Source organism: Phaenicophaeus curvirostris, chromosome 1 (assembly GCF_032191515.1).
Source record: "Phaenicophaeus curvirostris isolate KB17595 chromosome 1, BPBGC_Pcur_1.0, whole genome shotgun sequence".
Classification (NCBI taxonomy): domain Eukaryota; kingdom Metazoa; phylum Chordata; class Aves; order Cuculiformes; family Cuculidae; genus Phaenicophaeus; species Phaenicophaeus curvirostris.
In genome coordinates this window covers 83,130,914-83,146,291 of record NC_091392.1, presented here as the reverse complement: position 1 = coordinate 83,146,291, position 15,378 = coordinate 83,130,914, and the positions used below count along the sequence as shown (strand labels likewise).

Here is a 15,378-nt window from a genome sequence, read left to right as displayed (position 1 = left end):
GAATTTGTGAGACTGAAGATAAGAAGGAAAGGTAAGCTCAATATCCCTGATCTACAGTTACTAAGAAACTGAGCCCTGTTATTGTTTTACACAAAGCTTTTGTAAAGCAGAGCTGCACTACATAAAATTTTGGATTTTCTTGAAGCAATGGAGGTAGAGGATTCCCATCCTCCTCCCCAACCCCCTAACCCAAGTCTTTGTCTTTAACAGGAACTTGATTAAATTATTTGCTGAACATGACAGAAGACTTAAACACAAATGACCCAAACTGAAAAAGATCTCAGATTCCACTGAAAGAAAATTCTCTCTTGTTCCTTTTTCCGTGTTTGTTCATATCCGATCAGTTACTCTATTTCATAAGTTTTTCTTTTGTATAAACCTTAAGCTTTCTTTCCAAGCCTTGTGAGTTCTCCTCAACTCCATTACCTCAGGCTCTAGGATGGGGGAGTCAATATGCTTCTTTCAGTTTCCGTGCCTCTAAATCATTATCTTCTTCTGGGAAGAGTATGTGAATGTGTATAGGGAGCTGCTTCTTCTGCTGACATGTCACCCGCTTACTTTTCCCCCTTAAACACTTTACCATCGCTTTTCAAGGTAGGCATGCAGGAGAGAATGGAGTTTAACCATACCTCTAAGCTGACCAAATGTCCAGCTGCTCTGAAGGAGACCTGACTGTGCTCACCTCCCTCAGTCCTTGTGCAGATGCTGGTGCACAGCTGACCCCACAGCAAGCCAGTGCTCTTTTACTCTACTATAAAAGTGAAGAAGGAACTGCTGTGAGAAGAGGGAGAGTGAGTACTATTCTCAGCAGCTGGCTTTTATATCAGGTATGCGGGACTGGGAAAGCACACTCAGAAATGGCATCTTCATGATAAGTCCAGGCTGCTAAAAGGAGCCATCATGCCTCCTCCCTTATACCAGCTGTATATTCTACTGCCTAAGAAGCACCAGCGCTAATGCTCCTTTGGCTGCTCCGGAACTGGCCCAATAGCGAAAACTAACCTAGTCCCCTATCAAAATAAGGGTTTCAGTGGTATCAGCTCCTTGTATTGTTTCATTTGGGGAGGCAAACATCACTGAGGGATGGTGAAAAGTGCAGATGGTCATGTTGAAGAATATTTCTTTGGTTGCAGATGCAGCTTTAACTGCCTTAAGCTGGCTGTGAAATATCTGTCCAAGAAGAATAAACTCAGCTTGGGTACCAGGGAGGACATGTGCCCCCTTTCTTCCTTGGTGTTTTCCTTATAATTTCTAGTATGCTCTCATCTGATTTGGTCTTCGTTGTTATTTAGTGCCCTGTTATTTCCCTCACTATTCCATCCCCTTCTACGGGCTCCTTTGAGATAAACTCTTGCAATCGGTCAGAAGGAGATGAGTAACTTGGTATACACATGAAATTAATAAAAAAATCATGGATAAATCTCATATGCATGCCGTGATTACACTCCATGGCAGCTAAAGGTACTGAGAAGTATTCTCCGGCAATTGCAAGAGGCAGAACCTCATGCAGGAGTGAAGCACAGCTGTTAAAACTGAGGTTTAGTCTTATCTTTAAGCCAGTTCCAGTCTCGTGAGAGATCCAGAATGGCACTTCACACCTAGGCAGGGTCTGTACATGATGCACTGTATACAGCAGCAGTTGAAAAATATTAGTTGTAGGTCCAGAGAAGAGAACTGGAGAGAAGAAAATCATTCTCTTCATTTGACAGAGATATGAGGTATGGTGGAGGTGCAAGGTAGTGTGCAGCAGTACAAGCTTGTGGACAGCTGTGTGTGCTCTGTGCAACAGAAAGGAGAAGTCTAGCCAGTAAGGGAAAGACGTTGTGAGAAAGCCTTGGGGAAAAGCTCAAGAAAATCTATCTAATGTTTACACAACACAGGCAGGAAGCTTCATGGCAGAGCCTAGGCACGATGGGTTCAGAAAATTACTACACAAGCTGTAGCTCCAAGAATGGTGAAGCAGATTGGTACTCCTTGGTCCAAGCTACACTTCTTTCTGTATGACAGAGTGATAGGAAAGAGATGCCTCTATACTTGAGCAACTAGTGGCTTCTGTTCTGTTATCTTTGAAACACAGTTCCTAATATACTTAGTTCTTCAAGGGAGTCATATAAGAAATACACCACATAGGAGCTTGGCCATTGTGCAAGTAAAGTTAATGTGAGTTCTGTTCTCATTGGAAACCCAAAATTTCTAAATTTAGCTCAGTTTGCCTTACCTGTTGTATTGGTAATTGCCTAGCAGGAGAGTCAAACTGAAATAAATCCACCTCTAAATGTTGTAGAGAGCAGAGTAACTTTGGCATAGTCTAAGCTCTTCCTTCTAATATCTCCCAGATGGAATTTCCCATGTTCCATGTTCAGACAACTCTAAGCAATCTGGCATTTCCCTTAAACTAGCTCTTTGACTTTTTTCCAGAAGAAAAAGGAAAAGAAACGAAAGCAAATAAATGCCAACCACTCCAATACAGAGAATATCAGCAGCTGGTGCCCTTACATCTAGAAAAATATAAATACATCACAGCTTCATCTTTCATTCTCGTCCGCTGTAACAATCTGATGGGGAAAGATTTCTAAGCTGTGGCTCAAGGAAAGGAAAAGTAAATAGGGGAAGTGTGGATAAAGTAGTGCCTATTAGAACTAAATATGTGTGTAGGACAGTCTACAGTCATTAAAGCACAGTCTCAAATATGAATACAAGCTATAAAGTCAGTGCCAGATGACTCTTATGTATCATAGACTTTTCCCAGGCTGGGTAGTAGTGAACCTGTACAAAAGCAGAAGAGAACAGCTAGGCATCTGTGCCAGATCAATGTCTCTCTGTCTCAGAATGTGCCATGGAGCCTGGGCAAGACTGCTGGGGACACTGCTCTTTCAGCAGCCAGCTTCGGGAATTGACTGGCATAGGGATGAAGACAAATGGTTATTATGTTAATGAATGGACATGGAAGACCTGTGGTTAAAACATTAGGGTCTATTTACATCCTTGCACTGACATTTTTCCCCAGAACAAGCAGTTCTATCTTTTCCCTGGAGATCAAGAGAAGCAAGCTCAGTGTCAGTGTTGGTTTGCACAAAAAAAAATATGTGACATATTTTTCCAGTGCAGATATACATTGTTGGAAGAGGAAAAATTTAGTCGGACTATGACTTTTAAGAGTATGTTTATTAAAACTGTAAAGATTTGTTCAAGAATGTTCTCAGTGCGGGTATCATAGAATCATAGAATCGTTTGGGTTGGAAAGGACCTAAAAGATCATCTTGTTCCAACCCTCCTGCCATGGGCAGGACTTACCTTACTGATGAGTGATAACTGCTGTCTTCTAGGAAGAGAGAGGTTGCAGTGTTCTGTGAAAAGAATGCTACTGTGGATCTTCCTCATCTCCTGTGACTGAGGACTTTTTAAATACCCAGTGAAACCTAGTCTTGTTTTTGCTTTCCCATAGGGATCAAATGTCCATGCTAGCAAGACAGAGGCACCTAAAAATGCTTTTCTTCATTATGGAGACAAGATCATGCACAAAGATTTACTTCTAAGACAATAAAGGCATCTAGTCCAGATTTAACTGGCCTTCTGGAATAATTTTCATTGGGCAGGGAACCCCAGTGATGAGTTGGAGGTCAAAAGGTTAAGAACCCTCTTCCAGAGCTCTGCCAAGTTCCCATGAGGCAAGTACGGATGGACTTCCCTTCTTTTCAGATACTGCATGCACGAGCAATATAGCAAGCAAAAAGCTCTTTTGCAGGCATATATTCTTGTTTGGCTTCAAATTTTCTTCTCTGATTTGTGGATGTTGTGCATGATTGGAGGTCTCTCAGAATCCCTGCAGTATAAAATTGGGAGTCAGAAGTAATTTTACAGGGAACAGGATCTCTCTTGTTTCAGTTCTTTTCAGATATGGAGGGATACAGACTGAGGATTTGGGAGGTAGAAGGGTGGTGGATGGGCGTTTTTGGGGGTGGCACATGGAATGTATTCCTGAAGCACATTTAAAAGTAACTAAAGACTTGAGTCTTCAAATGTATTCTCAGTATCTGAAACCGGTTTAGCATAAACATATGGTGCAATGGAGGTTACCATAAAGCAATTTTAAAGAGCTTCCCCCAAGCCTGTACACATTTTCTGCAGGGGGCAAGCTGCATGGTGATAATATGTATTCTTTCAAGCTAGTGTTTACAGAGGTGCATTGATGTTTGGGGGGAAAATACTGAATGGAAGTAAAACAAAAAGGGAAAGGGACCTACTATTGAAAACTTCCATCCTTACCTTGTCCCACACTAGCCCTTAATAACTAAAATGAGTCTGATTTGCCTTTGGTCTTCCAGCTCCAAAACATATTTGCCTGAAAATTTTTGTTGGATGTACTTCGCATGTTTTGATAATGTGACTTATGAGATAACACTTCTACAAAGATATATATAAATCATACATGTACAACCACATACATACATGTACACACACTACATATGGACTTAGGATATTATATGGCATTATACACCTCCATGCCTGTATGTGGCAGCAACCACAGTAAAGGAGGGGAGGTAGCTCAAAATAGCATGTACAGTCCTTTATGGAGTTGTTATTAAACAGAATGTGGTCTTGCCGTCCTGGCTGGTGGAAGTGTTTTATTTCTGTGGGACTGGTTCCAGGGGAGTTGCGTCTGAGGAAGGAGGATCCTAGGAAGAGGGGGTGGGTCTCAATGAGACAATCTGATGGAGGACATTGAAAAGTATCCATGGTGTCTTGGTGAAGCATTCCAGAGTAGGAAATACATAATAGATCATCTCATTAAGAAGATAAACATATCACGTGTTTGACCATACAAGGCTAAAATCTCATTTGTGCCTGTGATTATCATGACATAAATCCCTGACCATTGTGGCAGATTTCATGATAGAGAGCATCACATAAACAGGATCCTCTAGTTCAGTATAGAGTGACTTTTCCTGTTACACTGAAACAGAATTTTCCAGATGAAATATGTAAGTTTTGTCCTGATAGTGGTGGCACGCAAACACATCTGGTACTAAGTTGGACCGAAGTTTCACAACAGGAGTTTAGGACAGAACACAAAGAGGAGTCTGATGCTGGGGTTGTAAAAGGCACTGACACTGGGTGGCAAGACAGTGGGTTCATGTTTCAGTTTTAGATTAGCGCTCTCAGTGTGCTGTCCTTATAGCAGGTTGGAGAATTAGTTGACCCAGAGAGAAAGGAGCATCTCTGCGCTTCCAACATTGTTGTATCATCTGCTTCTGATTTAGGACATTAGGCCAGATCCAGTAGCACTTTGTTTACCATATGAGAATTTTAAGCTCTAGCCATAAAATACACTTATTTCCTTTTGAAGATGCTTGCACTTTTCCACTGGTTCTTACAGGGCTTGAGCAGCGTCACTTGCCCTGCTAAGGCACAGTATATTTCACAGTCAGGGCGATTTAGGTGATCTTTGCTTTCTGTGTTCTATTTGAAGTTAATTTGCTTCCTTCTAGTTTACCTTCCTTTGGTGCTGCATAGATTTGCACTCGCCCCTTGGTATGTATATCTGCATAATTATGTTCATATAATTAATTGTGACTTACATAAGACACACATACTTAACTCCTATGGGGTTTATTTTGGTGGTTCCCCTCCCAATCCTGTAAGCCTGCTACTACTTGCTCCTGCGTTAGTTTTTTTTTCCCAGATGGCCTCTAAATCATCACTATTTTTTTTTAAATATAGCATGTAAAATTAAATAAATTATTCCACATGCATTTAAGACTCCAGTCCCTGGGAAAATAATATGTCTCTGGGCCTGGAAGTTGACTACTGCACAGCAAAAACATCTGTTTTTCTTAATTTCTCATTATGCTACAAAGATATTGTCCAGCTGCTGAGTGCTTCACCTAACTGAACACATATAGCATCATATTAGTCTAGATTTACCCCTGCGTAAAGTAACGCCTCCTCTGGATTTAGCTGCTTAGCGCCAATGTGAGCCTCATTTTGTGGTATCTGCCCCAGTCTCAGATCTCCACTTTCTGCTTATTTCTCTATTTAGACTAGATGGCAAATCTACCACATTTCTCTCATGTTACTGTCTTACAAGCTATCATATGTTACTTCCAAGTCATTAAGGAAAACAGTAAATAAGAAGGACATTCTTGCTGCGCACCTCACCAGATCTGCACTTTACCAGCTGCAAGGGTATTTTCTATACAGTCCCTCAGACAGTTCATATCTTCTGTGCCAGAGAAACTGCAAATTGGATTTAAGCACAAAATTCTGTGACATGTTTGGTCATAATCCAACCATCTCACAGCCCACTCGCTTAAGTGCTATAGAAGTCTGAAGGAGGAAAAAAGCAAATCAAGATTTTTTGGCAAAGGTATTCCTTGTAAACCTTCCACTACTGTCTTTTGCACTTGGTCCTGCATGGAAAAACTGAAAAGCTTCTAACTTGAGTTTGTGTAACTGCGTGACTTTTAATTCTGAATTATAGGTCTTGTATTTTTGTTCTTCAAACTAAATAAGTAGCTATTGATGAAATAGCCAGATATTAGCAGCTTTTAGATTGTTGTTCATATAAAATGCCAGTTTACATGTTAATATCTCTACTTTCTGTTCCCTTTATAAATTTGCTACTGGACTTCTCCTCAATGTACTTTGTCCTTCATATCAGGCACAATCCTTCAAGTTGGCTGGGTATGATTCCGTAACTGTTTTTACTATGGAGCACAAGGTGTTTGCACAAGCAGCACACCAAAACTGCTGGGATTTGAGCAAATGCTCATTCAGAAAGGCTGGTGCTTGAACTAGTAATAGGTTTGGCTGGGACTGGCTTTATTTAGCTGGCACACTAATCCCAGCAGTGTCTGCAGCAGTGCCTTTGGTTCTGAGAGGCCACATCAGGACTTCCAGCAAACTGAGGAAGCGGGGATGTGACTCACAGCACAGGTGACCCAGTTGCAGAACTTGATTTTAAAAAGATAATGTTTGTGTGTGTGTGCGAGTGCACATGCATGGAGTTGTCTGGCCAGTATGGGGGGTCACAGAGTGAGGGCCTGTGGTTTATGGTCAGGACCAGTTTAAGCTTGCCTCACGCAAATAAAGCCTTAAAAAGTTTTGCATCACATGGCTTAAGATAAATGTTATTCTCTGTTTGAGCATACTACTGCTCAGGCATGGCTTTTGTGCGGAAATGTTAATTATTGGTCTCTAGTGTTGATTAAATTGTTAAGAGAGCTGTACTCAGATCCTTGTTTATGTGGCCATGAAGATCTTAGTGCTTACTATGACAGTATTTTTAATAGTGTATTTTTAATTATACCCTTCCCGGGGTTGGATTGTTTTGGCAAGGAGGGATCTTTACTTGCTCAGCTGGTTATTGCCCTGTCTTGTACTCTTTGGCCACAAAGCACACACTTCTATACAGTGTTTGCATAACTTTGGAGAGGGAGGGAGTTATTTTTGATGAACCTTTGATTCTGTCTGTCTCTCTATGTCTGCTTGTACTAACTGGTTTAGTCCATAGAGTTAGCAAACTAGAAAAAATTTGCCAACTAAAAGAACATTGTTCAGGTAGATTTTTTCATTGTCCAGTAGCCCATCTCCATGTGTTTTCTCCTTCATCCAGATCGTGACCAAGTCTCTTAGCCTTGTGTTAACTACTCAAAGCCCAATCTGTTGTTTTGTCAATGTTAAGTTTTCCTTATTTTTTCAATTCTTTATATTAATGAGTTAAAACCCAAGACTTCTGCTTTCAACTTCAAATGCCTTGTAAAAGGAAGAGTTTAACTTCTTACTAGATTAAAATTTAATAGGTAACTTCTTGCCTTCATTAAATGAATATCAGTAAACTGTCTGTTAGTTGACATTAGGACTACATTTATCTTGAAGATACAAGATGAAAGTATTTTTTTAGGTAGTGGTGGTGTTGTCCCCAGGCTTTCAGCTCTAGTGGAGATTTTTCACTATTGTGTTCTTTTCAGACTATTATATGTTGGGTACAATCACAGTATAGGAGGTGCTTGGAGTTGAAAGTGTTGAACAAGATCAGCTCTATTTTAGTGGTTTGAGTGGTAGTGGCAAGCTTGGTGTATCATGAATTTCTACCCAAAACAATGATTCTAAGCAACTGCACATTCTATTTAGGAGAAAAGCAAGCATCTGTGTTTCAAAACATCTTCAGAGCTTCTTGTTTTTCAAGGCTTGTGTTTGGATTTTTGGGGGCAGATCTGAGATTTGACTTTCTAGCTGAATGGGAAAGCCACAGTGCTAGTACGAATTTGGTGATATTTAGGGTTGGGGAAAAAAAATTTATGTGTAGGTAGCTGAGCCTGTGCTACTTGGATAGGACGAGAGTTGCAGGTTTTAGTGACAGATTAGCAGTCTTTGTTTCTTGGATAAAAGTTTCAAATTTAAACTTTGTGGGTGTGTACCAGGATTGCACAAGAGGGTGCAAGCTTATAGTTCCCTTGACAAAGGTTCAGTGTTGGTTTACTGCACGTTTTACGCCTCTTGAAGTACTTAACATCAGGTCACTGAAGATTTAATTGGTAAAATGGAAGTGGAAGCATCTTCAGCCATTGCAAACCATGTTTGCATTATGCTTTTTTGTCCCCTCCTGGCGCCCTGTTTACATTCACATACTCGGCACTGGTGAGACCACACCGTGAATCTTGTGTTCAGTTCTGGGCCCCTCACTACAGAAGGATGTTGAGGCTCTGGAGCGAGTCCAGAGAAGAGCAACGAAGCTGGTGAAGGGGCTGGAGAACAAGTCTTATGAGGAGTGGCTGAGGAAACCGGGGTTGTTTAGCCTTGATAAGTGGAGGCTGAGCAGAGGAGACCTTATTGCTCTCTACAACTATGTGAAAGCAGGTTGTGGAGAGCAGGGAGCTGGCCTCTTCTCCCAAGTGACAGGTGATAAGACAAGGGGGAATGGCCTCAAGCTGTGTCAGGGGAGGTTCAGGCTGGACGTCAGAAAAAATTTTTCACAGAAAGGGTCATCAGGCACTGGAACAAGCTGCCCAGGGAGGTGGTTGAGTTACCATCCCTGGAGGTATTTAAAAGACGGGTAGACAAGGTGCTCAGGAACATGGTTTAGGAGCAGACAGGAATGGTTGGACTTGATGATCCAAGAGGACTTTCCCAACCTGGTGGTTCTGTGATTCTATGATTCTATGCATACTTGCTTTTTCCCATGTGAGAAAATGGTGCATATGAATGCTGCTGCTGCTCCAAGGGTGTGGACATACCTGGAATGGAGCTTGAGTAAGGCCTCCAAAGAGCAGCAGTAACACTCACCTTTCAGCATCCCTGCAGAGAGCAGTCAAGGTAGTTCTGCGACAGCTAAAGGCAATAGGAATGGAGCGATATGTCTGTGGGCATATCTGGACACACACGTGCGTGCTCTTGTGCTTTCAGGTGACAAACGTCAAGAAACTTTCCAAGTTATCTTGTGTCTTGCTTGGAGTTCCCCAGGTCTCTCCACATGCAACGCTTTTGTTCCAGCTTCTCCCTCAGCTCACAATCTGACTGTCATGACTCAGGCATTCTGTGGCTTTGATTTAGACTCCATCTGTTTTCTCAGCTAGTCAGATCCCAGTTCTTCTGTAACACACCGTAGGAGAAGTGTGGGACTGGAGCAGAACATATATCTGTATTCAGGAGAGAGGAGGGGGAGGTGTATTGACCCCAGCCTCAAAGTTTCTTCTTGTCTCATCTGTCTCAGTGCAAGCATTTGGCAAAGCTGCAAAATGTAAATCTGTATTTGCTAGCAATATTGCTCGGACTAACGTGGAGAAACTTATCCTTCCCGAGAGTGTGTGGACCCAGAGATCACACAGATTTGGTCTCAGAGTATTGCCACTCAATGCACATTCATGACTTTTTAAAGGGAATATCCTTTCTCCTCTGCTTATTTAAAGGACTAGCATAGTTCCCTGAGAAAAAAGCCAGCAGTTGTTTTGCCTGTTCTCTGCAGACAGGGGAAGGTGACCCAAAGGTAGCAGGGAGGCTGTGTGCTGATGCCTGGCAGTCAGAAATGTGCCACAACCCTCTAGTGGAGGCAAACAGCTGGTGTATGCAAGAGACTTGCCCTCAGATCACCACTGTCTTCTCACAAGGGTGGGGTTTTTCTTGGAGGCCTGAGATCATTAAGGCAAGGAAAGGCTGTCCCCAGTTACCTTATAGAGGTGGGATGCATATAGAAGACAATTCAGGGCTGGGAGGCTCTGAATTCCAGACAGTAAAAGTAAATTGCTCCCTCTTCAAGACACTAGCTGGGGAGATTTCCCTTTACTATAAGCTTGTCACAGACTCACACACCCATCATCAGAGAGGATTTGGTGCAATGTCAGTCCTTAGAATTGAAGCCAGTAGGGAAATTTCCTAGGGAGACTGGGTTTGAGGTAATGATATTCTTTGCTTATTTCTCTGACAGTTTATGAAAACCACCTGTAAGGTAAAACTGGTCACTCTTAAGTTAGATAACGCTTTACTACTATCAGGAGAGGATATGTGTCCCAACATCCAGGAGAATACTCTGAATATTTTGAAGAACATATTCTCAGAACCTGGATTTCTCCTCTGTTGCTGATAGATGGAAACACATCCAATATGCCGCTTGGGACTGCATCTAAGTGCCACAACACACCAAAAATATGGTAGAAAGAGACGGAAAATGTTAGAGGAAATCTGCAGAATACATAGAATTTGATTTTGCCTGTTTACTGAGAAAATCTCACAAGGAGAGTGAGTTAAACAAAGCAGCATCTTATCTTCAGATGCTAAGGTTTTGCATGCATGACACAAACCGACAAGACATATTTTTGCAAGGTACAGATCGAGATCTGCTCCAGGTTTAGAACTGGAATAGAGAGGGATGCTTCAGACAAGGGTTGAGGTCACTGCTCTGAGTCACAATGGAGACAAGCTGGCAAAAGTGAGACCTGGAATTCTCAGATCTGAGGTATGCAGAAATATGTGGAAAGTAGGCACGGTAGAATTACCAGGAGAGAAAGCAAGAGTTTTCAGAGAGAAACCTGATTCCGAATTGTAGAAAACAAGGCATCCCTTTGCTGCATTGGCAGCCTGCTAACACTCCATAGGTTTTTTGTTGGTTTTTTTTTTAGTTCTTGTATTTTAAGACTATAACTCGGTAAAACTGTGATTCAGAGACACAGGTATTTGAAATACAAGTGCATATGCGGTATTTTACTCCTCTTCCTCCAACACTGAGGATGCCCCCACTTAAGATTTTCCTGTTCTATTTAAAAATTCCAGAGATGATAGGAAAACAGAAGCTTTCCTCCCTTCCGGTGCTTTTCTTAGAGCCCTGGCTGAATTCAAGACATGAGACATAGACCAAATATTTTCCTCCCACCTGTTTTTATGGCACAGCTCAGCTAAAGGACAGAGGGGAAGCTCTTAACTGCATCCCCATCCAGGAAAATCCCAGAGTAAAAACTGAGAAAGAGGAAAAATGTTCTACATGGGAATGTTTGCGGGGGGATGCAAGATAAAAGCTAGTGGGAGCTGCAGCAACATGGACAAGATTGCAGTCAGAAGCAGCAATATGCTTCTAGGCTGGAGGTTTGGCTCTGTTTACACTGGTGCATGCAGGCCAGGAGTGACTGGAAAGACGACAGCAATGGAGAAGGAGAAAAGCTGCTCCTCCTCCATTTTCCATATGACAGATTGATCCAGAGCATCCCTGATTGCATACAGCAGTATTTGTGTCCTGTTACAATACCTTCTGCTGTGTTACGTAGATATGGGAGAAGCCTAAGCATTATAAGCCTGCTCTCAGCCACCTTGCAGTCCACATCTGACTCCTGCACACATCTATGTAGCCCAGCAGCCTGACAGTCTTTGCACAGAAAGAAAGCAGCAAAAGAAAAGGTCAGTCTGATGCCCCTTCTCCCAGGTGAATGAATCCTCTGTGGGGATTGCAAAGAACATCCAAAAGCTTTGCTTTGAGGAGCAAACACAAGAAGACTTGCTCAACTGAAGAATGCAAAGGACTAGTCCCCTCACAGCAGCTATAAAGGGACATCCTCTTCCTCATCGTCATCCTCTTCCAAGTCAGTGGAGCGTAGACTTATGTCCTTGAGGATGTCTGAGAAGCTATCAGCAACTGGCCCTGTCAGCTCCATCTCTTCCAACTCAGTATCAGTGGCATAAGTGGAGCACAGGACTTCCCCCTCTTCATGCAAATGTGATGGCTGGGGGGAGTGTGAGGAGGGAGGCAGTGGGCTCTCTGTGCCCAAGTCCACTGCTTGCTGTTCTGGCACCATGCAGTTGTCCTGCCAGCTCCATGCCTGAGTGGCTTGACTGACCTTCTCACTGCTGATGGAAGTCCGGTTGGTATCACGGAAACTGGCAAGGGGTGGGCGGAGGCGAACCCCAGAGCGTGTGGAGCCCTCTATTGCCTTCTGGAGCTATGAGAAAAGCAGAAGTTCAGAGAAATTCGATGAAAAGGAGACTGACCCAGCCCTATCCAGCAGACGTTCATCTACTGTCCGCGGTAAAGGGATCACAAAGAGTCACAGCTCTACCTCTAGGGCTTGTGGAGACCATCTTTTACACTGCTGTAGTAATTTGTCATTCCATGGTAAATAACAAATTCCACATCACTTTCAGAGACAGTAATGGCCACTCAGTTAAAAGCTGTGTGTTCACAGAAATGATGAACCGTCTAACATCCCTGCAAACAACACCTGCTGAGTCCTCTGAAATACAGTCATCCATCCCTCTATATGGCTTCCAAAGCTTTGACTCAGAATTCAGCACTGGATTGAAAATTTAGCAGTCACAGTTATATATATCCCCAGCTGGGTCCTCCAGCACCTGTAAGTTATTGCAAGAATCCACAGGACACATACAGTTGATTAGGAGGAGATGAAAGGACATGTACTTACCTCTTCCAAAGCCAACACTCCCCTCAGCTTCCCCATACTGGTTATATAGGCATGGCTGAGGCCCAGTAATGAGAACAGTGTATGTGTCTAGGAGCAAAACCAGAGAGGACCATTTCAGGAACATCGGAAACTGGTCATATGATACTCAGTGCTAGAGCTGGGATTTGGGGTTTGGAAATGGGAATCACAAAGGTGCACAAGTCTGCAATTATCCCAGTGAGAAACTAACTCTCCCTCTTCTGCAGATAGCAAATACTACCCTTTGGTCCTTCTGCTGTGCAGCCATAGCTGAGAATGTATTGATGATGGAAAACACATTCTCAAGATCACTCCCATCCTGCATCTGGCAAACAGAGATTCACATGTAACACCTGTGTATTTGGGAACTTATGCAGATTTTATTTAATTTTGGTGCTCAGAATTTACCATACAGTACTATGCAAAGTGATAACGTGCTTAGGTTATTTATTCCAGTGCTTTTCTTAACACTAGAAGATTTTTTTTTCCCCAGAACATTTCCTCTTCAAAATTTAAGCTTGTTACTGCTTACCTAGTGCAGTGGCAACCCTGAGAACAAGCTATTCTCTCACAAGGCATTCTTAAAAGGACAGATATCACACTGCTATCAGTCTTCTTTTCTTCAGCTTAAATATACCCCATTATTTCACTATTCTTCATATACTAAAACTTTCAGCATTCTCAGTGCTTATCTGTGGTGTATTTTCAGACTCATTAAGCTGAGCTCTAGCTGGAATTTACCACTGGCCTTACATGAAGTCATTCTTTCACAGCTGGTGTTTGCCTGTTCTTAACATCACATGAGATATTGAATGTCATATTCAAGTGTCAACTAGGTAAAATCTAATTTCTCAGAAACAAGACATTTTATCCTAATGTAAAAGAAAATCAGACTGGTTAAATACAATTTGATCTTATTAGTTAGGATATTCTTGTCATTTCCAATAGTTTCACATTTAGCTCTAAACTGTGCATGGCTCAGATAGTTTGATTATTCATTCCTGCATTTTTTGTGCATCCAATTTAAGTTGACTTGGTTGTTATTTCAGTGTTTCTCACTTTCTCTTTTTTTATGAGAGGTATGAAACTTTACCCATTTGCAGTCTTCAGATATAATTTCTAGTAATCTCTGTTTTCTTGAAGATAAGTGCCAGTGGTTTTCAGATTACTTCAGCCAGCCCTTTAGGAAGCACCAAACTTAAGTATATGCTAATGTGTTCTTAGTTTGATCAAGTCTGAGATCTTACCCCTTTGATAGCAATAATTAATTAATTTTGTGCAAGGCGTATGCTGACTGTTTATGTTAGATGAATACTGATAAAAATGTGCGCTGTGCACTTCTGCTTTAGTAGGCTGCTTTCCCTTTCAATTGAGTGAAAGCCCAGTCCTCTCTTACTTCTGAAAGTTTCCTCTTTCCTTGTGCTTCAGTTCAATGAACTACAATACAGGGTAGTTTCAAGTGACTCTTCTGATGCACAGAGGCAGACTCTACAACCTGACAGAAACACCCTGAGAAATCCAGGAGCTGTCCTTCCCGTGCTGCTTACTGACAAGGCAGAGTGTAAATCTCAGTGCAATGTGCCCAGCAGCAAGGCATACAATGCTTTTGTTAATATAGTGGCTGTAAAATCCAACCTGGTATCCAAAACCTGTTTTAATAACGGTAATCATCATGTAGCTTTCCATTTTCCAGGAGATCAGAGGCACACACAGAAGATTATAGGAATAAACTGACCTGGATGTGGAGGTAGCTGGTGACGGTAGTTGTAGGTGAAGACAAGGAGAAGAAAAAAAGTCATAGACTAGACTTGCAATGATAGATAGGAAGGAGAAGAACAGTGTATGCCTCAGAGAGACATCTGCACTCACCTTGTGTAAGGAAGTCCTCTCTACCAGTTGGAAAGGGGAAGGGTCGATGCGACAGCTGTCGAAGCACACATTCTTGTTCAGCTCCTCCTGTTCCCAAGCATCTATCTGACACAGGAAAGAAAAGGAATCACTCTTACAGCAATCAGCAGTGTTGCTGTCTTGTATACCCAAACTAGTCCCATTCTCCTATTAATGCTTCGTCCTTCATATGTAGGTAATTCATCCTGCCCAGTATGTCACACCTCTCAGGTTTTCCATCCTGTCCTTGCTAGATGTCAAGTCCCTATCAAAACCAGAACAATTTCAGTACATCAGAGGGTTTCTGAGAAGGTGAGGTTTTGTTCCTTCCTGCTTAAAGAGGGAGCGAACATCTTACCTGTCCTTTCTCGGTGCATCTTCCCCTTGTTATTGCAAGATAATGGTTCCCTTGTGTTAAAAATGAAGGAACAACATGGGCCTATAGAAAGAGGTAGGTGAGGGGGGACCTGTGGAGGTCTCTAGTCCAAAACCCTGCTCATGGCAGGGCTGACTTCAAAGCCAGATCAGATTAGTCAGAGCATCTGCAAGTACATCTAGCAGAACAATCTCT

The 15,378-nt window shown here is 42.2% G+C and overlaps 1 protein-coding gene across 1 annotated transcript in view; it reads right to left on the bottom strand.

Moving 5' to 3' along the window:
• Positions 1-10,557: 10,557 nt before the first annotated feature.
• The window catches only part of CLCN1 (chloride voltage-gated channel 1), a 69,299-nt gene continuing 64,478 nt past the window's right edge, over positions 10,558-15,378 (bottom strand). Inside the window, exons 21-23 of the mRNA XM_069866216.1 lie at positions 14,790-14,894; positions 12,903-12,989; positions 10,558-12,422 (exon numbers count right to left, since the gene is read on the bottom strand). Of these exons, the coding sequence (XP_069722317.1) occupies positions 12,024-12,422; positions 12,903-12,989; positions 14,790-14,894 (591 nt within the window). The 3' untranslated portion in view covers positions 10,558-12,023. The remainder of the gene's footprint in view (positions 12,423-12,902; positions 12,990-14,789; positions 14,895-15,378) is intronic.